The sequence below is a fragment of the Prionailurus viverrinus genome, chromosome D4, assembly GCF_022837055.1.
Source record: "Prionailurus viverrinus isolate Anna chromosome D4, UM_Priviv_1.0, whole genome shotgun sequence".
Classification (NCBI taxonomy): domain Eukaryota; kingdom Metazoa; phylum Chordata; class Mammalia; order Carnivora; family Felidae; genus Prionailurus; species Prionailurus viverrinus.
Window position 1 is genome coordinate 27,269,970 of NC_062573.1, and position 26,960 is coordinate 27,296,929.

The window sequence follows — 26,960 nt, forward strand, 5'->3', positions numbered from 1 at the left end:
GTCAGAGTGGCTAAAATGAACAAATCAGGAGACTATAGATGCTGGAGAGGATGTGGAGAAATGGGAACCCTCTTGCACTGTTGGTGGGAATGAAAACTGGTGCAGCCTCTCTGGAAGACAGTGTGGAGGTTCCTCAAAAAATTTAAAATAGATCTACCCTATGACCCAGCAATAGCACTGCTAGGAATTTACCCAAGGGATACAGGAGTACTGATGCCTAGGGGCACTTGTACCCTAATGTTTATAGCAACACTTTCAACAATAGCCAAATTATGGAAAGAGCCTAAATGTCCATCAACTGATGAATGGATAAAGAAATTGTGGTTTTTATACACAATAGAATACTACTTGGCAATGAGAAAGAATGAAATATGGCCCTTTGTAGCAAACATGGATGGAACTGGAGAGTGTTATGCTAAGTGAAATAAGTCAGGCAGAGAAAGACATACCATATGTTTTCACTCTTATGTGGATCCTGAGAAACTTAACAGAACACCATGGATGGGGGAGGGGGAAGAAAAAAAAAAGTTAGAGAGGGAGGGAGCCAAACCATAAGAGACTCTTAAAAACTGAGAACAAACTGAGGGTTGATGGGGGGTAGGAGAGAGGGGAGGATGGGTGATGGGCATTGAGGAGGGCACCTGTTGGGATGACCACTGGGTGTTGTATGGAAACCAATTTGACAATAAATTCATATTAAAAAAAAAAGATTGCTTCCCTACCCTCCTCCACCCTGCTAAGAGTCTTCTCTGTGCCCATCTTGCAGAGATCTACAGTTGAAGACCCTATAAAGCAGCTCCGGGGTCAGAGAAATAGATCCGTTGGGTGTCTCTAGACTGCCCCCGAGAATTGACTGGAAGTGTGGACTCACCTAAGAGACTGAGAATGCCCCTGGATTTGCATGTTCAGGAATTTATCAGTGAGCCCAGATATGGGGAGATTCACAATCAACCAACTGTACCTTGTAGCTGATCCTCAGAGGCCCAGCATTTGTGCTACAAAGAATTGCAAGTTCTAGAATTCCTCATTTGTTAGCCTTTAACGTGTCTGATCTAGAAAAAAATAGAACACTCATCAAAAATCCACTGTCTTTCAGTCTGGGGACAGAGCATGTTCACTTGCTTGCCGTGTGACATGCAACTTTAACAAAGTGCCCCCTTGTTGAAGGTGTCAATTTGAGAACAGAATCATCGGCCTCTTGAGTAGCAGAGCTGGGAGACACAGAGATCTAGTCTGCCCCCTCATTTTCTGGCAGGGACGGCTGACCCCTGGACAGGGGAAAGGACCAGCCCAGGGTCACACAGCCCAAGCAGCAGGTTTGGGCTAGACCTCAGGTCTCCCCACACCCGACCCACTGTCTTCCCCACTAGCACAAGGGCTAGTCCATGCAGCATTTCCCAGAGAAAATTCCCAGGCTCCTGATCCCTATGAAGGCAAACAGGCAGACTCTCTTCTTCCTGTCCCCTTTCTCCAGTTGTGTTTTCCTCCTTTGCTTATTGGCGACTGTCGTGTGGCATTCTCTTCTCTGAGCTCTCTCTTTTTCCTCCCTACAGTTCTGAGCCAAGAAGAACACTCAAGGTAGGGCGACAAGCCGAATGGGAAGGTGCTGCCCAGAGGCCACCCCACTGCCGCTCCAAGGGTGCGCACTCCCACCCTCCCTGACTGGGCTGGAGGCAGGCTGCCCCACACAACATGTCCAAAGCCTTGGAGAGGCCAGTGAGCATCTTCTGGGCCTGGACTGAGGAAAGAGGGACGGTGCCAGGAGGCAGAAAGGCGGTGGTGCACTTTCACCCAGCAGTAGTTTTCGATTCCTGCTGAACACACCTGGTGAACACACCTGGATTTGGATCCCGCCTCTCTTGTGTTCTAGCCCATGACGAGGAGGACTTACCCTTTCTGTACTGTTTCCTCGTCTGTAAAATGGGAACAATAGTACTTTAGTACCCATCCCACAGCATTGTGCGGATAAATTACACGCAGTGACGTGTGTGAGGGAAACGGGTCTGGCCATAGCAGGGACTCGGGCAATGACTGGTAGCTCTATTCCTCCCGTGCCTGGAAGCTTGTTGTATTCTCCCAGAAGCTTGTTGTATTCTCCCAGGCATTTGGGAAGAAGGCACAAGAGCAGCGGTGGGAAGTGTCTCAGCAGAACGCAGGAGGAAGGCAGTGGGTGAGAGCCTGGATAAGGAGGTGATGCCTGCTTTGTATTCACCACTTGGCCCACCATCCTCAGCCTTTGCAGCACTGACTCCCAGCAGTGCCTGAGGCAGCACTGTTACTCCGACTTCCAGATGAGGGGATGAGGCACTTGTGCTGGGGCTCAGCGGTGGAGGCAGGGTTTATATCCAGGCAGCACGGCCCCAGAGTCCACCCCCTGACCACCAGGCAACGCCGGCACTCGGCAACGCCTGCATCTTTGATGTGTTGTGATTAAACTTGAGCCGGAGAGGTCAGACAAGCCTATGCACGCTCAGCCAGACTACTGATCCCAACCCTTGAAGGACGGACTAGAGTTTTGGCGTCCGGGTGGATCGCAGCGGGGACAGAGCATAGGGAATGTCTAGGCAGTAAGTGCAGTGCTTGGACTTGGCTTTCGAATCCGAATCCGACAGCCCTGGGCTCAGTCACACCCTGTCTAGTACAGCTGTGTGACCTCAGGCAACGGGCTTGTCCTTTTCAGAGCTTCTGAGACTTTCAGGACCACTGGAAGGATTGAATGGGATGGTGTGGTCAGTGTGGGGTGGAGGCAGGGGGTGATGATGGTGCAAGGAGCCCACACAGCCTCTGTGTTCATAAGTCTACCAAATCTCCGGACACCAAAATGGAAGAATATCGCAGGCAGTGAGAGCGGCCCTGGAGAATTCTGATGCTCACAGGAGGTTGGTCCTCATGCTGCAAACATGCAGATTCGCACGAAGCTCACTGCCCCTCCACATAAGGATAAGGAAATGGGGGTCATGGAGAGGAAGCAGGTGGACACTTGTGCAAAACAGCAGCTGACACCCCCTGAGAAAAGGGAGCCTAGAGTTTGCTGTAAGACAGACACAGTTGGAGTGTAGGAGGAAGTACAGGCTGGGGAGTTGGAACTACCTGGGTCCAGGCCAGGCAGAGAGAGCAGAAGCAAACTCAGCCTGAGTACACACAGCCTTGCACCCTGGACACAGTGGGGGGTGGGGGTGAGGGGTGCAAAAGTAGGCGTGTCTGGGGTTAGAGACCCCACGGAGAGCCTGAGAGCCCCAGCTGAGTGGTGACAGGCCAAGGGATGCATTCAGCCTGGGGCTTTGATTTCCAGCTAAGGAGCCCTGGGAGTGTATGGCCCTCCCACTGTGTCAACCATCTAGGGAGAAGGCAGTAGAGCCTGGGTATGAATTGGAGCTTCTGGGCTGCGAAGGATCTTGGCCAGAATGCAGGCCCACCCAGGGAGGGTCAGGATGGCCTGTGAGCTGTGCACAAGTGACACATCCCTGATAATGAGGTGCCACGGGCATCACAGGCTGATGCTCTTAATTTCCAGATAAATCAGGGCCTATCCAAAGTCATGCCCGCAATAGTGTCTCTCACATTCACCTACAGCCCAGCACATTGCTAGAGTGGGAGCAAAAGGGGTTGAGTTTCAGCTAGTGAATGTCCTGGAATTGGTAGGTATAGCTGTGAGTATGTGCTGTCCATTGCTTCTGTAATGTCCATCCCAGCAGAATGAAGGTTGAGAGCCAGTGCTGTGTCTGCTCCTTTCTGAGGCTCAGGCTCCTGCTTGAACCTCCCCAGCGCTTGGCCAGCTTCTCCTCGAATGCCGCAGCAGCACGATCATACTCTGTCACTGGACAGCTTGCAAAAGGAAAACTCTAGGCTCAGAGATGTGTATCACAGCATTATTCATAATCAAAAACAAACCGAAAACACTCAGGGCTCAAATAAAAAATAACAGAGGGATTATAACTATGTTATAATAAATTCACCTAACAGAATAGTCATCAGACATTAAGAATGATCGTTGGGAAGTTTATGTAGCAACATAGAAAAGTACAGTTGACCCTTGAACAACACGGATTTGAACTGCATGGGTCCACTTACAGGCAGATTTTTCTGATAAATACAGTATAGTAATGTAAATGTATTTTCTCTAGCTTACTTTATTGTAAGAATACGGTATATAATACACATGGCATATGAAATAGGTGCTCTTTATGTTATCAGTAAGACTTTGGTCAACAGCATGTTATTAGCAGTTAAATTTGGAGGGAGTCAAAAGTTATACACAGATTTTTAACTATGCAGGGGGGTTGGTGCCCAAACCCCAGTGTTGTTGAAGGGTCAACTGCATATTTACAAAGTGACTTAAATAAAAATTTTCCACCCAAAATTATTCAGTATGATTGCAAATATATAACAACATATGTTTATTTTTAAAACAAACACTACTTGGATGTTTGTTTTGGTCTCTGTACTTTTTTTTTTTAATTTTTTTAATCTTTATTTTTCAGAGAGAGAGAGACAAAGTGCGAGCGGGGGAGGAACAGAGAGAGGAAGACACAGAATCTGAAGCAGGCTCCAGGCTCTGAGCTGTCAGCACAGAGCCTGATGCAGGGCTCGAACCCACTAACCATGAGATCATGACCTGAGCTGAAGTCGGACGCTTAACTGACTGAGCCACCCAGGCACCCCTGGTCTCTGTACTTAATGTTATGAGACGTGTTACCTCACATAGTCTCCCAGCTGCCTAGTGGAATAGTTAGTATATGCCCCTTTTACAGATGACAAAACAGAGGGTCACAGTTGTTCAGTGAAGCCTCATATCCAGGAAGTCAGAGCCAAGATGTGAACTCCAGACTTGATGCTCTCTCTACTGTATCATGTTGGGATCAAGACTAGAGAAGGGGACTGTCTGTAATACTACTTCTCTAAGACTTTCTTTTCTGTTGTCATTAGAAATTTCTAAAGGAAGGAAGTGTTGGCACCAACAGCTCATGCAGAGGGTGAGGATCAGGGAGATGGCAATTCATCAGATGCTTTGCTCTCTTCTCCAGGATGACATAGAAGCATATCGGACCCAGAACCGCTTCCTAAACTCCGAGATCCACCAAGTCACAAAGATCTGGAGAAGGGTGGCTGAGAAGGAGAGGGCCCTCCTGATGAAGGTAAGAGGCAGAGTCCGTCTACATGCCCAGTCACCCTTCAGTCCCTTACCTTCTCAGCCCTGTATCGCTCTGTCCTTATCACCTGCCTGCCCTGCCTCTGGACTGTGCCATTTACAAACTGCCTTTCTGCCTCAGGCATCTGTGCTCTGATTGCTGCGTCTGATCACAGAAGTACAGAGGAAGGGACAGGCGGCCATTGTCATACCTCCCCTTTGGGTTAGAGTAACTGCCAGAATATTCAAAGGGCTGCCCCACTTCATTTTTCTCTTTTCCCCTTGTGGGAGCTAGAGCTTGAAGACTAGACATTCAAACACAACTGCATAGGTGAGGAAATTAGAAAGTGGCCATGCACACCCAGGGAAAGACTCAGAAAAGAGATGACCTCTCTTGGCCCAGAGACAGCCTATAACAGCCAAAAAACAAAAACAATTTTTTCTTAAATTGGGAGAATCTGATCCCACTACTACCACATTATTAGATTCAGATGTCTAGTTTTTAACATAATAATCACAAGGCGTACAAAGATATATAAAAGTATGGCCCATTCAAAAGAAAAACATAAATTAGTAGAAACTGCCCCTGACAAAGACTTGATACTAGATAATACTAGACAAAGATTTTAAAACAGTTGTCTTAAAGATGTTCAGAGATCTAAGGGAAGATGTAGAGAGTCAAGAAAGCAATGTATGAAGAAAACAGAAATATCCATATAGAGATAGAAAACCTACAAAGAAATCAAGAAGAAATTCTGGAATTGAAAAGAACAATACCCAAATGAAAAATCCACCAGAGGGATTCAGAGGTAGATTCAAGCAGGCAGAAGGAATCAGTGGACTTGAAAATAGGATAGTGAAAATTATTAAGTCTGAGAAACAGAAAGAAAAAAAGATGGAAGAAAAGTGAACAGAGCCTAAGTGATGTGTGAGACACCATTAAGCAGACCATACTCATTATAGTAGGGGAGTCCCAGAAGGAGAAGAGAGAGAGAGAGAGGGGCAGAGAGAATATGTGAATAAAGGCTGAAAATTTCTCAAATTTGATGAAAGACATGAATAAAAATGTCCAAGAAGCTCAACAAACATCAAGTAAAATAAATTCAAAGAGATCTACACTGAGACACATCACTATCAATCTTTTGAATGCCAAATACAAAGCGACTGCTTGCAAGCAGAAAGAGAAGTAACTCATCACATACAAGGAATCCTCAAGAAGATTATGAGCAGATTTCTCATCAGAAACCTTGGAGGCCAAAATGCTAAAAACAAAGACAAACAAAAAGCAAAGCAAAAGAATTTGTATCTGGCAAAAGCTGCTTCCAAAAATGAGGGAGAAATTAAGAGAAATTCAGAGAAACGAAAGTTGAGAAACTTCATTCCCACTAGATCTGCCCACAAGAAGTACTTGCACAGTCCTGCGGGGTGCAATGGAGGTACACTAGGCTGTAACTCAGAGGTGTTTGAAGGTATACAAATCTCAGTAGAGGTAAATACATGGGCAATTATAAAACCTAGTATTATGGTAAAAATGGTTCATAATTCCACTTTTGTTTTCTATATGATTTAAGAGACTAATACATTTTTTTAATGATTAATCTAAAAGCTAGTATTATTACAACTTTGGTTTATAACTCCACATTTTGTTTTCTACCTAATTTTGCATTTAAAAGAATCATTACCTTATGTTTTGGGGCTCACGATGTATAAAGATGTAATTTTGTGACATCAACAACCAAAAGGGTAGGGATGGAACTATAAAGGAACAGAGTTTCTGCATGTTATTGAAGTTAAGCTGATATAAATTCAAATTAGAATGTTATAACTTTAGAATTTTAAATTAATCCCCATGGTAACCACAAAAAAAGAAGCTATAGAATATACACAAAAGGAAACAGAACAGGAATTTAAACATTTCACCACAAAAAACACAGTAATGCAGGAAACAAGGGACAAAAATGGTATAAGTCAGCAAATAAATAGCAGAAGGACAGACATCCCTTATCAATAATTACTTTAAATGTAAATGGGTTAAACTCTCCAATTAAAAGAGTTTGACAAAATGGATAAAAAAAATGATCCAACTATATACTGTGTACAGGAGACTCGCTTTATATTCAGAGACACAAATAGATTGAAAATGAAAGGTTGGAAAAAGATATTCCATGAAATAATAACCAACAGAGAGCAGGGTGGCTTTGCTAATATCAGACTGGAGTGACTTTAAAGTTTTTAAAGTTACAAGAGACCAAGAAAGACATTATATGTTAAGAAAAGGTTCAAGACAGTGAGAAGATACAGCAATTATAAACACTTATATACCTGATAACAGACCAGCAAACTATAGGAACCAAAAATGACAGAACCGAAGGGAGAAATAGATAATTCTACAATAATAGTTGTAAACTTTAGTACCCCACTCTCAGTAATGGGTAAAATAACCAGACAGATGATAAGTAAGGAACTAGTGGCCTTGAACAACACAATACACCAACTAGATCTAACAGGTATAACACAGAACACTCTACCCAGCGACAACAGCACACGCATTCTCATTTTCCAGGACAAACCATATGTTAGGCCACAAATTATATCTCAGTAGATTTAAAGAGACAGGTATCTTCTCCAACTGGAATGGGATGAAGCTAGAAACCAAAAACAGAAGTCAAACTGGAAAATTCACAAACTTGTAGAAATTAAGCAACATACTTTGAAACAATGAATCAAAGAAGAAATTACAAGGAAAACTCGAAAATACTTAAAGGCAAATGGAAAAGAAGACATGTCAAAACTTATGGGGCACAGCAAAAGCCATGCTGAAGAAGAAATTTTTTTTTATGTTTATTTTTGAGAGCAAGAGAGACAGAGCATGAGCAGGGAGGGGCAGAGAGAGAGTGAGACAGAATCCAAAGCAGACTCCAGGCTCTGAGCTGAGGAGGGAATTTATAGCTATAAACACTTTCTTTAAAAAACAAGAAAGATCTCAAATCAACAGCCTAACTTTACAACTTGAGGAACTAGAAGAACTAAACCCAAGCTGGCTGATAGGAGAAAATAATAAAGATTAGAGCAGAAATAAATGAAATAGATAACAGAAAAGTAATAGAGAAAATCAATGAAACCAAAAGTGATTTTTTTGAAAAGATGAACAAAATTGACAAACCTTGAGCTAAGTGAACTAAGGAAAAAAAGAAAATTCAAAATCAGAAATGAAAGTGGGAACATTACTACTGATTTTACAGAAATAAAAAGGATTATAAGAGTACTATGAACAGGGGCACCTGGGTGGCTCGGTTGGTTAAGCACGTGACTTCAGCTCAGGTCATGATTTCACAGCTCCTGGGTTTGAGCCCCGCGCTAGGCTCTGTGCTGACAGCTCAGAGCTTGGAGCCTGCTTCGGATTCTGTGTCTTCCTCTCAGCTCCTCCCCGACTCATGCTCTCATGCTCGCTTGCTCTCTCTCTCTCTCTCTCTCTCTCTCTCTCTCTCTCTCTCAAAAATAAACATTAAAAATTTTTTTAATAAAAAAATAAAAATAAATTTTTAAAAAAGTACTATGAACAGTTGTATACCAACAAATTGAATCACCAAATGAAATGGACAAATCCCTGGAAACATAAAGCCTACCAAGACTAAATCATGAAGAAATAGAAAACATGAATGGCCTGTATAACTAGTAAGGAGACTGAGTTAGCAATCAGAAATCTCTCAACAAAGAAAAGCCCCAGACCTGATGGCTTTACTGATGGATTCTAATGAACATTTAAAGAAGAACTAACAAAAGGCCTTCTAAGACTTTTCAAAGAGGGTGTGTGCAGACTAGTGAGGATCAAACACAATCAAGATGCAGTTGGGCACACAGGATTCTTTGGGGCCCAAAGGAGGAAAGAAAGTCAGGGAGGAATTCCTGGTGGAGGTGCCTTCTTGAGCTGAGTCCTAAAAGTGAGTTGCTGTTATCCAAGCAAACAGTGGAGAAAGGCCTTCCAAGAAAAGAGACAGCATGGTCAAGACCTATGGATTGAGAGGAAGGGGAAAGGTAAGAAAGGAGACGTGAGGCTGAAGGGGGGAAATGTTGGGACGTTCTCTGAGGAAACTGGCAGTTGTAGAAGGGTTTTGAGTGGGGCAGTTGGGGGGGGGGGGTGATGCTCAATCAGACTTATGTTTTGAGAAAGCCAGGGGCTCATTGGGCTTACAGAGGTGGGCTGGAGAGCAGGAGATTTGGGGGTCTCAGAAGTGCCTGAGAAGACTACTGGGAGGGGACTCGGGAAGCAGCCTTGCAGGCAGAGGGACATGGAAGTGGGAGCCGCCTGGGTTGGGGAGGAGGGCAGGCTCACCCGATAGCCTGGAGTTGGTGCTTAGCCAACGTTTGGAGACGGTAATCTGGGCAGAGGTGCAGCAGATGGGCACCCTTGGCCAGGAAGCTCCCACTCTGCCACCCCAGGATGAAACAGGAGCCAGGCTGGCCCAGAGGTCACAGCAATACTATGAGGCCGATTTTTCCTGTCCAGCTTACAGAGAAGGAAAATGGGCCTAGGAAAGTGACGAGACTTGTTCAGAACACTCAGTTTGTGTAAATAGAAATACAAAAGTTCAAGACGGGCAGGGAGGGGCAGGGAGCGTGCAGGAAGGCCACCGATGGGAGAGTATGATGCGTAGCAGGAATGGAAGGAGCCAGTGTTGTGGCAGCAGGAGGCCCAAGGGCAGTGTCCGGAGCCTCATGGCCATCTCCTGGGTGCTGCTCAGTAATACCACCTGCAGAAAACTGCTCTAGGCTAGGTGCCCTGAGAGGGACTTTACACACATCAGCTCATGTAATCCTCACCAGAATCCATATTTCCATTGGTTAAATGAACAAGCTAGGGCACAGAGCGGTTAAGTAACTTGCCGTACCTCACCCAGCCAGCAGTGGCCGAACCAGGATGGGACTGCAGGCTATGCAAGAACCTGCACTGCCCCTGTCCACCTTTCCTCTCTTTCTTCTGAATCCAGCCCAGCCCTGTACGAGAGCCCTGGGCCTGGCTCTCTTGCCTGACGCCTTCACTGCCTTGCTATAAACCCTTGGGTTTGGGGCCCATCTCCTTTCCCTTATATGATGGGTTGGGGGTGGGGAGGGGATGCAAGATGAGATGGGAGAAGAGCTTTGCTGCCTGTAGCTGCTCAGGCCTCTAGGGTGGCCCAAGCCCAACCAGGTGGCCTGACAGCCCCACCCCTCCCTCCACAGTGTGCCTACCTCCAAGCCAAGAACTGCCAGGTAGAGAGCAAGTACCTGGCGGGGCTGCGGAGGCTGCAGGAGACCATGGGGAGCGAGGCCAATGACTGCTCAGAGCTGCTGAGGCAGCTCATCCAGGAGGCACTGCAGTGGGAGGCCAGGGAGGCCTCGGCAGAAGGCGTGGAGCTGAGCCCTATCAGGTGAGCCCCGCAGGCAGCAAGGGAAGGTCTTGGTCTGCCTGACCTGGGGAGCCCCAGCTGCTCTGCTGCTGGTTCCTGCTGACCGTGTACGAGCACTGTGCATCCCTTACTTTCTCGTATCTTCAGGTATTGAGCATGTGGTTGCGATGAGCCCCCTCTTACGGCTGAGGTGGTATCACTTACACTTACACCTCAGCTGTAAGACGAGGTGGCGTAGGCTCAGAGGAGGCAGCCCCTTCCCCAAGGCCATGCAGCATACTAGTGCAGCTGACCTGGGTCTGCCTCTGAAGCTCTGTTTTCTCCACTTCTCCAGGCTCCCAGAGATACTTGTCAGAGAGGGGAGGAGGAGAGACAAGCCAGCTGCCTTCCCCAAGCAAAGCCCTTGCTGAGCCCAGTGGACATGGGCAGTTAAATATAACAAAAGGGGCTGTGGCTGGGGTCCAAAGACCCCCGAGGCTGGGAGGCTCGGTGGAAGGAGCCCAGGCTTTGGGGCCACCCCTGGCCTTGTCACCATGTGACCTTGGACAAGTCACTTTACCTTTCTGGGCCACATATACAGCCTCCATCAGATGTGGGCTAAGATTGCTGCTTTGCAGGATCAGTAGGACCAAATGAGACCGCACATGCAGAGCACACGGGGCAAATAAACGTTAGATCAATGAAAAGCTATGTGGAATGGATCCCCAGCTCACCCATCTTGCTTGTCAGTGATGCTGTCTGTTCCCCATCCATCCTTGGGCTTACTGTCTTGTGGGAGTGGGATTCTATATCAGCAGTGCAGGACTCCTTGAGCCTAAGGCCTCATGGGGTAAGAAGAGGGTTCTTTATATCTGCACAGAATCCACTTACTATGCACTTACTATGTCCCAGACACTGTCTAGGCCCCCAGCATTTTACAACAGGGGATGTCAATGTCAATGGGTCTCCATGGGGCAGAGCAGGAATTATACCCCTTGTACAGATGAGCAAACTGAAGTTCGGAGAACTGAAGTCACCTGCCCAAAGCTGCATGGCTAACCCGCAGTGAAGCCCCGGCAAGAACCTTGCCTGGGGTCCAGCCCCTGCCCACTGCCCCTTCTCCGGGGAAGGACTCTACAGGGTGTTGCTAACGTGCATTTTTGCTGGCAGCGAGTATGACGAGTATGGCTTCCTGACGGTGCCCAACTACGAGATGGAAGACCTGAAGCTGCTGGCCAAGATCCAGGCACTAGAGGTACACTCCCACCACCTGCTGGCCCATGAGGCTGTGGAGCGGCCGCTACGAGAGCGTTGGGCTGCCCTTGGTGATCTCACACCCTCGGTCGAGCTCAAGCAGCTGCTGCGGGCAGGTGTGCCCCGAGAGCACCGGCCGCGTGTCTGGAGGTGGCTGGTCCACCTCCGCGTCCAGCACCTGTGGAGCCCCGGCCGCTACCAGGAGCTGCTGAGCCGGGGTCAGGTTCACGAACACCCTGCAGCCCGCCAAATTGAGCTGGACCTGAACCGCACCTTCCCCAACAACAAGCACTTCACCTGCCCCGCCTCCAGCTACCCCGACAAGCTACGCCGGGTGCTGCTGGCCTTCTCCTGGCAAAACCCCACAATCGGCTACTGCCAGGGCCTCAACAGGTGAGCATCATGGCTCTAGTGAGGGCACAGCCCTTGTTCTCTAGAGCACCTCTCTGTCTCTTTGGAGTCTCCCAGGAACATGGAGAGGGGAGCCCAGGAGGCTTGATTCCCACTGTACAGATGAGGACAATATGGACATGTTCAAGATGGGGACAAGGACAGGTTCAAGACCACGGTAGCTCCTCATGCCGTGCTCTCTGCTTTGATCCGTGCTCAGGGTGGGGCCACCCATGTAGAAAGCATCGCGAATGGTCTCCTGGGATTTTGTAGTGTGCACAGCTCAGCTCACACATTGCAGAACTGTGGGTCAAGGCTCATTTGCTTCAGACAAAATCCATTCAGAGGAACCCAAGAGAAAGAGAATTTGTAAATGTTACAGGGAAGCTCCTAACAACCAGGAAAAGAAAAGAGAGGACGAGACCCCATGGTCATTAGAAACCGTGGCATCTCCTGTCTCTAGCAGGGCCACAGCACCACACAACCCCAGGGGTGCCAATCACGCCGTAGTCCATGGGGCCAGGTCCCGACACTGTGCAGCACCACACCCTACTCTTCTGCAGCCTTTACGGGGCCTCACAGTCTCTGGACTCTCTTGCTTTCAGCAGACCAGCCTCGGTCCATCATTCTTTGGACATTTAAGGCCCATTGAGGCTGTTCAGAACGGAGAACTCAGTCCCTGAGTCTGGAGCTTTGTCAGCAAGTCATCCATCCCACTTGGCAATACCCTCTTGCGATACCCTCTTGCCACAGGCCTAAATTCCCAAAGGAAAGAATGCAGCCGGGCCAACCTGGAGTCGGTTCTGCTTCTGGTGCAACAGCAGGAGATAAGGGATAGGGGGTGGAGAGGGGGGTGCTGACTGGTAGGGCTGCCCCCTTCAGGACTGTGGAGGACTCTCATGGATGCCCTTAGCTATCCCGATAGAGGTTATGTAATCTCAGATATTTCCCAAAGCAAGTTTTGACTCTATTTATTTTTAAAGTTTTTTTTTAAGGCTTATTTTTGAGAGAGAGAGAGACAGTGTGAGTGGGGGAGGGACACAGAGAGGGGGACAGAGGATTCGAAGCGGGCTCTGCACTGATAGCAGAGAGTCCAATGTGGGGCTGGCACTCACGAACTGTGAGATCACGACCTGAGCCAAAGTCAAAAACTCAATGGGCGGAGCCACACAGGCACCCCTTTGACTCAATTTAATTTAAACACGCATACACTGGAGCAAAATTTACATAAGACCTTCTGGTGTTTTTTTCAAAAGAGGTGGTGTGTGACATTTCTTTAACACAGAATAAACAGTCACAGCGTCCCTACTCAAATTTGAATGGTTCCTAAGGGTAGATATTTTTGATACTTGATTTCCAGCCTAAATTGGGTGAAATTGAGCATATATACATGTTCAGTTACTGGGAATTCAGAGTTAAACCACAGCACAGCTAATCTGCGCTAAAGAGGCGGGGGAAATCCTATAGTGGGAAGGATCTTGAGATAAACCTAGAAGGAAAGAAACTGTTCCCTGGGTGGATGGAGGCAGCACAAAGGCTGTGGAGGGGTATGTAGGAATGATGGAGAAGGAGGTGACACCCAAGAATATTTCTTTAATTCTTTCTCTGAATACTTTTTTTTCTTACTGATAGTGTTTAGGCACACATCCATATTATTGCTTAAAATCGAAAGTTATTTGTAATGGGAAGAGCCCCTTTCATACGTGGAGAGTGCGGCCCTTAAACCCCACCTTGCAGGCCCCTTTCACTTGTCTGACTGCCACCATCTAGTGGCAACTGATAGAACTGCATGCATGGTGTCAAAAGAGGACACACCTTGCTTCTATGCAACAAATCAACCTGTTTAGTGGGTGACAGGTATCATGGTAATAATACACTGCAGATTTAGGGCAAAAACATTAAAGCTATTTCCCTTTAGAACATAAATGGAGTGCTTTAAAAGTAGCTGTTTCCCACATCACCATGCTACTTCCTTTGCAGACCCACTTGAGCCTGAAGGCCTTAAGTCGGAGTCTGGTTGTAGCCCTGAGCACTTGGTGGGCCCTAATTGGTACCAACAGCCTCTCATTACTGATATTTTAATGTGTAGAGAGATCTAAGCTGGTGCCAGCAGCCAGCTCCTGGACTGAGCACGTCCTGAGGCTCCAGTGGAATGGGGTAGGGTGGAGAGAACACCAGGCTGGGACTTTGGGAGCCACTCTACCACCAGCTGACTGTGTGACCCTGAGCAAGTCATTTCTCCTTTCCAGGACTCGGGTCTTCCCATCTCTGCAATAAGTTTATCTAGGCCCAGGATGACCAGTAGGAAGCATCTGTCTAGAGCCTTCTCTGGTGAGAGTTTCTGAGGCAGCCTCCAGAGTCAGTGGGAAAGAGAACAATGATGAATTAGTTATGTCTGCCCTGGGCATAGACAAAGGGAATGTTGTCATGATTGATTAGTTATGTCTGCTCTGGGCATAGACTAAAGAGTGGTGGCCAGTGTTTCACACGTTTGCTATCCCTGAACTAAATGACCTCAGAAGGCACCCCTTCCCCAGCTTTGAGAGGGCAGAGCTTCCTATTTCCAAAAAGACCTTTGACTCTTCTCTTCATCCACTCAACTTAGACTCAGGGGGATTTGTACAGATGGCTTAGCCAGAGTGAAAAGAAATTCCTTCCCAATCTATTGGGGAGAGAAAAGGGGTTTCTTTTTTCTTTTGAGAATTGACCTTATTTCTCTAAACAATATGAACCTCAGAAGAGGTTGGAGGTCATGAATCCAATCTTGTAAGAGCTCAGAGAAGGATAAATAGCTAGACAATGAAATGTGTTTTTTAAGCCCATCAAGTGTGTGAGGCTTCATGATGCTGTAAGGTGGCATCTCCCTAAGGGTGTTCAGTGGGTGCACTGTACAAAAGGGGCTCCACAGCCCCAATGGACAGTCCTGGGCTAGGGTCACATGGGGTTTTGTCACTGCAGAATTTCTAAGAGGCTTTTACTAAGATGTTGTATATCATTGGCCTCTAAAAAGGGGCTAGAGTATGCAGCATTTCCCAAACATCTTTGAATTTGGGACCTTGTGTTCACCTAGCATCTTGAGAGACCATTGCATCTTGGAAAATGTATTCCTGGATTGGCCCTGGGTGAGACCTGCCAGGAAGGATGGGAGAGGTAGAGAAAACAATACTTCTTCCAGGCTGACATCCCTGCTCAGCACTGTGGACTTTTTCCTTTCTTCCCATGATCTCATTAGAGCTTCATGGTAACTTTAGGGGGAGGGGAAGCAAATGAGAGAAAGAATTTTGTGTAATGAGCACCTGCCATATGCCAGACGGTTAGCAAGACACTGTAATTCTGTCTTCTTGCTCAAAATGCTCACAGCCCTAGGAGGTAGAGATTGTTAATCCCACTTTACAGATGATCAAAGTAAGGCTCAGAGAGGTTAGTTAGCACACTTGCCAAGGTCTCAAAGCCTGTGGATATTAAGATAAGGATAACTAACATTCATAAAGTGCTCCACTACATGTCAGGTGCTATGCTGGGCATTCATCTCTTGTTAACATCATTCACCCTCGTAATAGTCCTGTGATTATTATGAAGAGGTTGAGGCTCAAAGAGAATCACACCTAGGCAACAGGACTCCAGAGCCCCTCCCTAGAGACTCAGATCTCCCCGTTGCTCTGGAAATCCCTGTGTAGTCCCCAAAAGCAAGTTCCTCTCACCCCAGGTGCCAGAACACTAGACTGGTTAGGGTTAGACACGACAACCCCCTGGGATCCGGGAAGCGACCTCTGCCACCCTCTGCCTGGCTGTGACTTCTGCATATCACCCTAGGCCTCCTTTCTTCCCCTTCCAGGCTAGCAGCCATTGCTCTGCTGGTCCTGGAGGAAGAGGAGTGTGCCTTCTGGTGCCTGGTGGCCATTGTGGAGACCATCATGCCAGCTGACTACTACAGCAAGACACTCACATCATCCCAGGTGAGCAGAGCAGGGGCAGACAGGACTTGGAGGCCACACAGGTTGGTGCTGCTTGAGTGGTTCCTTCAAGCCAGTGAATCAGAAAAATCAGGAACCTCTCAGGCCTCCATTTCTCCCTCTGTACAGTGGCCAGTAAGCATTCCCTGGGACTCCTGGGAGGCTCTAGTGAGGTGATGGCCTTTAGAGTTGTTGGGGCCCTGCCCTTGGGACAGACTTGTTATTCCAGTGGTGACACGATGTCACTAGGAATGGTTAGTCTGTCTTTCTTTTTCTTTCTTCCTTTCTTTCTTTCTTTCTTTCTTTCTTTCTTTCTTTCCTCCCTTCCTTCCTTCCTTCCTTCCTTCCTTCCTTCCTTCTTTCTTGAAGTCCCCTTCAAGCTCTCTGCTTTGCCATCCCTGGCATATTGCTCTCAGCCCCCTGCTCATGGTCACAAGATGGCTGTACCCTCGTGGTCACAAGACAGCCGCACCACCTCTGGCACTGAAGCCATGGTCCAGCTCTGGAAGAAGCAGAGGGTGGAAGGCAAGGGCTGTCTCCCCTACAAACAGCTCCTGCCCAGCAGTTGCTGGTTATACCTTATTGGTCAGAACTCTATCACAAGGCACCGCTTGCCGCAAGGCAGGCTGGGAAATGTTCCATATTTTATTTTCATGTTTTAACACCTCTGAAATCAAGGTGTGTTGTGTAACCAGTGTGCTGTGGTGGGGTTGTTGGAGGGTTTCAATCTCTCTCTCTCTCTCTCTCTCTCTCTCTCTCTCTGTATAGAAAATTTCAAATGCAAAAACCTCACTTTGCTCCACTGTCTCATGAAATGTAAAAGTTAAAAAAAAAAAAAAGAAAATTTCGAATGTAGAGAAAATAGTATATGAACCTCCATGTATCTATGACCTAGTTTGAATAATTATCAACACAGGCACCCACGTGCTGTTCCGTCTCTACTCCCACCCATCCCCGGTGAGACAAATCCCAGACGTCACATCCGTTGATCTAGGAGTCCTTCAGGTTCAGTGGCTCCTTAGGCTCAGTGAGTTACCTGAGGTCTGGAGCTGGATGCACGGAGCACCTTGCGTGTCAGACCCCAAATGGATATAGCGTTGAGGCCAATACAAGCCTGAACTGCTTGGCCTCAGGTTTAGGAGGGCTTCAGGTTCACTGGCCAAGAACGTAGCCCACAGAGACCTCCGCGTCAAAGCCCAGCACTCCAGCTCGGAAGACTGCCTGCCTGTGCCGGGAGCAGCAGAGCGGTGTGCCGCGTGCCCGTCTCCTGGCCACGGAGGGCTCTAGCCCGTCCAGGCACTCGCGCCTCCGGGCCGGTGGGGGGTGACTCCACGACTGTGTGTGGACTGGCTCTCTAGGGAGGGCGGCGGCCCCTTCCCTAGGGTGGTGGCCAACGAGCCCTGTCTCCCGGCTCCCAGGTGGACCAGCGGGTGCTCCAGGACCTACTTTCGGAGAAGCTGCCCAGGCTGATGGCTCACCTGGCGCAGCACCGCGTGGATCTCTCCTTCATCACCTTCAACTGGTTCCTCGTGGTCTTTGCAGACAGTCTCATCAGCAACATCCTTCTCCGGGTCTGGGACGCCTTCCTGTATGAGGGCATCAAGGTGGGGCGCTGCCAGGGGTGAGCAGGACAGTCCCGAGCAAGGCCCTCTTGGGCTCAGTTCCTCCCCTAGAGAATGGGAAGACGGTGCTCCCCTGTCAGGGCTGTTGAGGACCCCTCGTGGGAGCATGGCTTTGTAAACTAAAGTGTTTTGCACACGTGAGGAGAAGAGAAGTTGGGGGGATTTCCTTTCCCTAGGGAGGAGGCACGACCATGATCCGGGAGGCCCATCCCTATTCCATCCACTGCCCATCCAGTCATGTGGGTCCCCCCTTCTCTCCCCCCCATATTTGGGTGTGGTCCCAGCTTTGCTCCTCATGTTTCTAGGAGACCCTAGGCAGGCCCTCCCCACGCCCCACCCCAGTGTCCCCATGCTGGTTGATGACATACCACACCGCAGATTACAGAGCACCTTTGGATCTGTTAGTCCAGTCAATTCCTGCTGATGCCCCATGTAGAGACAGTATCACCCCCCTCAGGTCCAACAGGGTAGCAGCTCACCCAGGGTCCCGGGACAAGTCAGGACAGAGCCAGGACTCCGTCTCCGTCCCCGGATTCCAAGCTGTGCTCTCTCCCCTTGGGGTCTCCAGTCTGCCCACCCCCTTTGGCCTCCCTGCACACATGTCGCCTCCAGGCTTTCAACCCTGAAGCCTGTCCTGGGAGCCCCACACTGTCTGGGTGTGTGGGTTCTCCTCCCCCTGGGGATTACCTTCCTGGCCCCCCCGTGCCCCACCTGAGCCCCCCGCTTTGCCCCCAGGTGGTATTCCGCTATGCCTTGGCCATTTTCAAGTACAACGAGGAGGAGATCCTGAGGCTGCATGATGGCCTAGAGATCTACCAGTACCTGCGCTTCTTCACCAAGACCATTTGCAACAGCCAGTGAGAACCCTTTTCTGCCCCCACCCCTGCCGGTCCAGCAGTCCTCCCACCCTCACATGCCCCCAGGACACGTAGCAGAGGGTATGCTGGTGTTTGCTGAGTGCCGATTCGTTAGGGCTGCTGATGCTCCCTTTCGGCTTAGAAATCTTTAGGGACGTTCCACTGCCTCAGGGGTCTGTCTGCCCCTTAACATGGCATTCAACGCCTCCATGCAATTTCATTTCCTTCCCACCTTTTCCTGCCCCTAATACTTGCCATGCCCTACAATCCTGCCAAACAGAATTATTTGAGTTCCTAGGACAACAGCCACCTCTGGGCTTTTTGGTCTTGCAGTTTCTTCTGCTTAGAATGCCTTCCTGCCACCTGCACCACCACCACATTTGCCTGGCCAACTTCTACTCATTCTTCAAAACTCAGCTCACATGTCACCTCCTCCAAGAAGCCTTCCTTGACCAACCTTTCCTTACTGGGTTAGAGCTCCCATAGTCCTAAGCTTTCTCCTGCCTCAGTACACATCACTCTGGGTGGAAGTTGGCTTCTTATTCACTATTTCCTTCCTGGAAGGTGAGCTCCCTGCAGGCGGGGGCCAGGGCCTCAGCCACGTGGACAGAATGAATGCCAGGGTGCCTGGGAAGGCCGGGTGAATGTAGGCCCAGTGGGGCGCTGGGCTCTGGGCTGACTGTGCTCTCCCCCGCAGGAAGCTGATGAACATCGCCTTCAACGACATGAACCCTTTTCCTATGAAACAGCTGCGGCAGCTGCGGATGGCCCACCGGGAGCGGCTGGAGCCTGAGCTGCGTGAGCTGGAGCGGCTGAAGGCCGAGTACCTGGAGACTCGGAACTCACAAGCCCCAGCGGTGCCGGAGGACTGCGCCAGTGAGGACGAGGTGGAGGGCGAGGCCTGACTTGGCCACCTGCCCTCCCCAAAGCCCTTTTTCCCTCTTGGCTGGCAGGCGCCCAGGAGGATGGATGGCCATGGAGTGGTGGTCCAGCCCGTGAGCCCCATCACCACGTCGTGCTGGGCAAGTCCCTTCCCCTCTCTGGGCCTCGGTCTCCCCAACAGAACATTGTCTGCTGGGAAGCCTTTGGTTGGGTCATCCCCTCATGAGCACATACCCAAGGATGCCAGCCCTTTTCTCACTTCTTCCACAGAGCACTTTAGCACATAGACGAGCAAGAATGCTGTCTTCTAGGGTAACCTTGAACATTCCTTAAATTTTATCTATATAAAACAATATAAACATTAGAATTAATTGACAAGCTTTGGAAGCTTAATGATTCCCAGTAACCGACTTCCTGGCTGGGCCCAGGTCTCCAGGGTGTCCCATCACTAGGGCCTACCCGGCGTGGGACATCCGTGGATTCTGTTTCCTTGGATGTCTCTGCAAGGCCAGCCCCCCTCCTGGGTTCCTGAGGAGCTAGAGTCCTACGCATGCAGGGTGTGTCTTCCTGGGTGACAGTGCCTCCGCAGTGTTGGTTAGGCGTCTGTCCCAGGCCCAGCTCCCATCTACCAAGGCCTTTTTCCTGAGCCCTGCACCTGTGGTCTCCTCTCCATTCACAGCCCGTTTGGGGGGAAGAGGTTCCCAGGGAAAACCCCTGCCTGTACCAAAAGGAACTTGGTGTGGGTGTTGGGCAGAGAACCCTGGGTCAGGCACCCAATGGCTGGCTTCCCTCTACCAACTTCACAGGCCCAGGCAAGAAGAGTCACCTCTTCTCTGAAAAATGGGTGGCTGGAGGGTGAGGAAGAAGTGTTGAAAGGGACATAGGTATAGCCTGTCACCAAGTCAGGGCTGTCTCTTCTGGCACCCACTGCATGCAGGAACTCAGTTTCAGTTCTTCTGGGTTCTTCCGGGCCCTTCCTCAGCAGTCCGCCACCTCCCCCATTCCCCTCTAGGCAGGGAGTCAAGGCTGTATAAGTGATTTGGGCAGCTCATTTCTCAACAAACCCTTCACTGTGTCAGTACAGGCTCAAGCTGGGCAGTCTCTGGCAGGAGGGGGTGGGGGTGGGGGTGGGGGTGGGGTGGGGGTGTGGTTCTCCAGCAGGAAACTTCCAGCTCTGAACAGAGGTTCCTGTCACTGGGGACCAGGAACTGGCCTGCTCACCCACAAGTGTGAACTTAGAGGGACTGGTGCACCAGGCACCCAGTTCACCCACACCGTGTACACAGCTCTGGGGAAGAGGCACTCAGAGTTCTTTCCTCCCACATGACATGGGCTACTAGCTGACCCCAGGGCCCCGGGTTTCCCATTAACACTCCACATAGTGTCTTAATAACCTTCCTCATTTTTGCTGAACTTTTACCTCTGCTGAGATCCTTTCACCACCAAAGGGCATCTGTGAGGCGTGATGGTGGCCGGCGGGGGTCCTAGCTGCACCCCCAACAGGCTGGGTGCTGTACCCTTTAAGGGCTATCACCGGGGAGACAAGGGTTCTAGCCTCTCAGAGCTCCCAGGAGATGAGCTGGTGCCTGGCAAGAGTAAAGCACCACCAGCAGCAGGGAGTTGCCTTTTTATAGAAAAACTACCCAGAGGGCTTCAACAAGGCCCAAGGCTCCAGGAAAGGCCCAGCTGGTCCTTCAGCTCCAGCCCTGAAATTCAAATTCCCTCCCCAGCCAGGGAGGGGGGTGGGGGGGAGGGAGGAACAATCCCTGATCAGACAGGGTCTGTCTGATAAATGGCACACCCCTCTCCCTTCTTCCCTTCCTATCTCTCCCCTGCTTCCTCTGCCTCTTTGCTCTCCCTCCCCTCTCCTCCCTCCTCCCTCCTCTTTCCCCTCCTCCTTCTGCCTGTTCTCACCCTTCTTCCTGTCTCCCCTCTTCTCCCTTCCTCCTCTCCCCTCCCCACCCCCAGGCAGAGAAGCTCTGCTCAGAGCTGGGCCCCACACCTTGCCCCTCCTGGGCTGGGGGAAGGCAGGTGCTTTGCCATTGACCCAGCACTGTAACCTCTGGTTTACACCACAGAATCACCTAAGCAGCTTTTAAAGAATATTGGTGCCAGGCCGACACAGAGCCTTTTGTGGGGCCTGGGTGTTCTGGTACACTGGGAGGGTTGGAGATCACAGGACCGACTCTGGTCCGGCCTCCTCCAGCCCTAAAATGAGATGCTGGAGCCAGGAATGAGAACTGCCTGTCCTGGAGCATTGCTCACCCCAGGCCAAACTCGGTTTAGGAATGAGGAGATGAAGCCTCAGAGGAGTTAACTAACTTGCCCAAAGTCACACAGCTGCTGAGTGTTAAGTCATGCTCAAGCCTTAGAGGTGCTAACTGTAAGACTAGGGAGGGTTAGTTCCAGCTCACCTCAATGTCCCTGGAGCCTAGAACACAGAAGGATTCAGTGGAAAGAGCAGGCCTATAGCTCCCTGAGTGATGTAGGGCCCTGTGGGATAGCTCCAGGCAAAGGAAGATGGAAGGAAGAAACGTCCACCTGACAGGGAGGCTCTAACAGGGACTGGTGGAGATGGGGGTGTGTGTGGGGGGAGTGTAACACCTCAAGAAGGGCTGTGGCTGCTGCTGCTGTCTTCCCTCCCTCCCCCTTCTTCCTAAAGAGCATTTGGGGCCCACCCCTGGTGTCAGATTCCTGGCCTCGCACCACAGCTGTCGCCCCCCCCCATCCCCAGGGGCTGCTGCCTTCTAGGGCTGGAGGATCTGATCCCTCACAGCCCCACCTTCCTACCCCAGGGGATGGGACCTCTCCACTCAAAGCAGACACTAGGCCCCAAGCATTGTGTAGAGGAGGGGACAGGAGTTACCCAGGGAACCTCCCTGGAGCAATATTGCCAAGAATAAAGGGTCTCCTCAAAGAAGAAGGAAGGGCCTGGAGGGCTGTTTGGAAGACTCCCCCCACCTCCACCCCAAAGTGGGAGATGTGCACTGACTTCAGAACACCTGCACTCGGGGCTACTATCCCCCACACTTGGAACCTCACCTCTCAGGCACTGCTGTTCGTTCCTTCATTCTTTTTTTTTTTTTTTTTTTTTTAAAGAAAAAGGTTTGTTTGTTTGGTTTGGTTTGGTTTAGAGAGAGTGAGTGCCGGCACAAGCAAGGGAGGGATAGAGAGAGGGGTAGGGAAAGAATCCCAAGCAGTTTTTCCCTCCATGCTGCCATCGCAGAACCCCGACGCAGGGCTTGAACTCACAAACGGGGAGATCATGACCCAAGCAGAAATCAAGAGTCAGACACTTAACCAACTGAATCACCCAGGTGCCCCTGTTCCCTCATTCTTAGTTCAATCTCCCAGGGCACGAGCCATATTGCCCAGAAAGCTCCAGGCAGGGCAGGTAGATGAAGAATTTGCCATCCTTCCTCACAAATAGTCTGGTCCTGCACAAGGCATTTACCCAACACAGTAGATTAAACAAAGCTGGCCATGCTGACATATAGGGAAGGAAGGGGGCATTGGTTTCCTGGCTATCCCAATCAACAGTAAGGCCCAATGTAAGGTGCTGGCAGATGGGCCCAACTTTGAAGCCAAACCTACTGTGTGATTTTCTAACTAGGGGCCCCTGGGCAGGCTACCCTTGCTCTGGCCTCAGTTTCCCCATGTGTGCAATTCAGAAGATGATCAAGGGTTAGCCTTCCTCAAATGGACCAGTGCTGGGGGAGGGAAGGAGCAGGAGAATGAGGACACCCCCACCCCCACCCCCTCCCCCTGCCCCCCCCCCCCCCCACACACACAGGTGCACACACATGCAGCATCCCCAGAAAGGATCCCAGGTTGTATCTGTTGCAGAGGCTTCCAGTGACTTCCTATCAGTCCACATGCCCATGGCCCCCAGGGGTCGCTGTCAGACCAGCCTTTCCCAAACAGTCCCAGCCACCCATCATCATGGCACAGGATGGAGAGATGCAGGCACAAGGCTGGGAGGGCACATCCACAGGGCATCTGGGGAGGTGTGTCGGTGATGAACGTGGAAGGAAGGATGTGTCGGTTTAGACAGGGGGAGATGATGCAGGAGGAGAATTCCTAGCAGAGGGGACCATGTGAGCAAAGACACAGAGGTATGTGGGGGGGGGGGGGGGAGGGGAGGGGAATGCAGGTGAGATGAATTAGGACATTCAGATGCCTTAGCCTTGGAGAGGCTGTGGTGCCCACAACCAGGAGTAATTAAAGATAAAGGCAATATTGAGCCATAAGGAACTCCTACAACATTCTGGTTTCTCCATATGCTTTTCTGAAACATCAAATATCTGACTCTCTTGCTGATACCTGAAGCACGCATTCCCAATAGGCCAGCTCTGAGAAGCCTGGGTCAGGGCCACAGGGGGGTTGGCTGTGAAGGCCACACTGCGGGGGGCGGGGGGGAGGGAGGGAGTGGGGAGGGGACTCGGGATGGGAGAGTGGCCCAGTGAACTGAAGAAGTTGCAGGCTTTGGCCCTGGCTATTCTTGCCAAGGATATATCCCCGAGCCCCGACTTACTTAGCCACTCTAAGTCTCAATCTTCTTACGTGTAAAATGGGGGTAATAATAGCGGCTAAATAAATGGACTTGGGAGCCGTGCTGCCTGGGGCCGAATTAATAGCTGCGTGATCTTAAGCGAGGTGCTTAATCTGTGCCTCAACTTTCTTATTTGTAAAATTGGTAATAGTGTAACCTCATAGGCTTGTATGACGGTGAGGTGAGGTAATTCATTTACGGTGCCTAGCACAGTGCCTGTCTCAGTAAGTGTTAGGTGGTAGTATTATTAAAAGGAGGGGCCTCACCGTCTCCCATTGCCTAGTGTGCTCAGAACCCGAGAGCCAGCGGGCCTGGGCGGCAGCGCCCCCACCTGGCTGCCGAGAGAACGGAGTCCTCCCGTTACAGAACCTCCCTCCCTGCTTGCTCTTTGCGTCCCCGCCGAAAGGGAAGCCTCAAGAATTTCTCTACTAGCCGGGGTCTACCAAGCGCCACCCCCGTGGGGGGCGGGGCGGGGGCTCTGTGCGCTCACTTTGCCGGCCGGTAAATTAAGTCGTCTCATCTAATTCTCAAACAGCACTCGAAGGCAGGAACAGTTACTGTTTCCATTTCACCTAGGGGGAAACGGAGGCTCGGGAGGTCGAGTCCCCTGCCCCGTGCCGTGAAGCGAGGGAGCAGTGGGTCCGCCGGTCCCCAGCCTCCGCCTGGTCGCCGGGCAGCCCGCCCCAATCTCTGCGGCGTGTGCGCGCCTGTTCTGTGCGCGTGCGCGCGCCCCAAGACCAGCCCCGCGGGCCAGGAGCGCGGTCCGGAGGGTGGGGAAGGAGGGGTGCGCCCGGACCCGGGGCGCACGGGCGGGGCTAGTGCCGGGCCCCGGCCCCGCCCATCGGCCCCGCCCTCCCGGCTGCTGGGGGGGGAAAGAGGCGGCGGAGCTGCGCGTGGGGACTCGGCGGGCGGTGAGGAGCGCGGAGCCGGAGCCGGACGCCGCCGCCGCCACCGCCACCTGCGCTGCCGTCATCAAGGTAGGGCGGCCCCGCGCTGCCAGCCGTGCCTTCTCGCGGTACGCGATGTGTGCGCGCTGCGCCTCCCGGCTGCAGCGCCCTGGGAGGGATGCTGGGCTGGGCGAGCCGCGGGGGACCCGGCGGGGCGCGGGGGACGAGACTTCCAGCACCTCCGCGTGAGCTTACAAAGCACCAGCCCTCTCCAGGCCTCAGTTTCCCCACTGGGATAGCGGGCGCAATGGTGGCTCCTTCCGCGCCGCGCCGTTGGGAGAGGCCGCCCTGAGGTCCAAGCTCCCGACGGCTGAGGGGCCGGGATCTGCACCGTTTGCACCCGCCCACCCCTCCCGCCTGCTGTGAGGGCCGCTCACTCTGGGTGTGGCGAGCCGGTCCCAACAGGCCTCCCTTGTGGCTTGGGTGCCCCTCTGGAACCCTGTCTGGACTCTCCCCCTCCTGACTAGGTGACCTGCAGGGCTTCAGCTTCCCCATACGGGAAACAGGAGGGGGCGACCGCCCGAGATACCTATGGAGCCCGCCTGGGCGTGCAGGGTGGGGCGGTCAGTGTCGGCCAGCCAAGTCGGCCTTGCTGGGGGGAGGCCTCACTGGGGGGCGATGGGACCATCAGTTGCAGACTTGCCTGGGCTAGACCCATGAACCAACCTGGATTTAGAGAATGGAGTGGCACGTCCTCTTCCCCTTCCATTGCCCCGCCAGGTATGCTAGGGCTGGATCACGTTGGGGGGGGGGGGGGGGAACCTCAGAGGCCTGACAGTGCCGAGAGAGCTGTGTCTGGGTGGGGTTGGGTCTGGGACAGAATATGTGTATGAAGGACTGTGGCTCTAGGCTCTCCGGGTGAAAAAGATCTCTGGCCTCTGGCTCAGTGGCTCGGTAAGATCCCCTCTGGAAGGTCTTGCTTCCCCATTGCACACCTCTTATGATGGGGATCTTACTAGCTGTAAACAGCAGGAAGCTTCTCGTCCTGCTCTGGGCTTACAGATCACATCTTACTCCTCTTCCTCCACCCTGGGCGTATCATTTGGCTTAAATCTGCTCACTTCCAGGCTGACCAGCCCCAGGCCCAGCACTCTTTCTGTTGCCAGAGCCAAAGCGTGCAAAGGCAAGAGGCAGGAGCTGAGGTGTCTGCCCCAGAGCAAGTAGTGGTCAGCCTGGGGCTTGTTCAGAACCCACCTGCATCAGGACTGGAATGTGTCCCCTGCATTCCCTGAACTTCTAGAGCACCTTTGGGTTAGCAGCTGCCTTAGAGGTCTGAAGTGAGAGGAAGGGCCAGAGAAGCCCCTCTCCAGGCCTCCCTGCCTCCAGTGCCTCTTCCCCATCTTCTCCTGTTGCCTGCCCTGACTGAAGGAGTAGTTTCTGAGAACCACGTCTGGTCTCTCTTGTCCACTTCGTGACCTGCCCCCCGCCCAAGAGCTTTCTTACTGCCAAAAGTAGGGAGAGGCTGCCTGGGCAGGTGATGAGCTCTGTGTCATCAGAGGTATGTGAGCAGAGACTGGATGAGCACTTGCTGGAGTTGAGCTACCTTTGACTGCAAGTCTGGGATTCTCAGGCCAACTGAGAGTGACCATGACTGTGCCTTCTGGTCATGGTGGAGCCTCACAGAACCTGGAGCTAGACCACAAATGAGTATTATTACCCCCTTGTAAAAACAGACTAAGTATATGTGCTGTCACTCAAACGTAGCTCCAATGCACACACTTAAGTGCTACCTAAGTCTCCTCTCATCTCTAGGTCTGTATGATCTGGGCTCTGTTTTCCTGCTCAGCTAGTGCGAAGAGGCACCCATTTTGGCCTGATTTAGGGGCATGGCAAATTCTGGCTATTAAAAAGTCATCCTATGCTAAAAACTGAAAATGTACTGTGGAATTGTGGAATATCCAAGCGGAAAGGGATCTTAAGAGATCATCTCTCCAAACCCCTCTTTGTCTAGATAGGCATCCCCTAGCCCCAGAGGGGATGTGACTTGTCAAAGTTCACACAGCAAACTA

General features: G+C 51.0%; 2 protein-coding genes across 4 annotated transcripts in view; both read left to right on the forward strand.

Moving 5' to 3' along the window:
* The window catches only part of TBC1D2 (TBC1 domain family member 2), a 55,491-nt gene extending 35,664 nt beyond the window's left edge, over positions 1-19,827 (forward strand). For 2 of the 3 annotated variants that reach the window (XM_047830930.1, XM_047830931.1), the window contains 7 exons: positions 5,025-5,135; positions 10,349-10,536; positions 11,665-12,141; positions 15,974-16,094; positions 17,510-17,695; positions 18,449-18,570; positions 19,268-19,827. In XM_047830930.1, the coding sequence (XP_047686886.1) occupies positions 5,025-5,135; positions 10,349-10,536; positions 11,665-12,141; positions 15,974-16,094; positions 17,510-17,695; positions 18,449-18,570; positions 19,268-19,475 (1,413 nt within the window). In that variant the 3' untranslated portion in view covers positions 19,476-19,827. Of the gene's footprint in view, positions 1-5,024; positions 5,136-10,348; positions 10,537-11,664; positions 12,142-15,973; positions 16,095-17,509; positions 17,696-18,448; positions 18,652-19,267 lie in introns of all 3 variants that reach the window. The other variant, XR_007146441.1, reaches the window with a different exon arrangement.
* A 4,939-nt stretch (positions 19,828-24,766) lies between these two features.
* The window catches only part of CORO2A (coronin 2A), a 56,275-nt gene continuing 54,081 nt past the window's right edge, over positions 24,767-26,960 (forward strand). The window contains exon 1 of the mRNA XM_047828911.1: positions 24,767-24,981. The gene's annotated coding sequence lies outside the window, so the exon portion shown is untranslated. The remainder of the gene's footprint in view (positions 24,982-26,960) is intronic.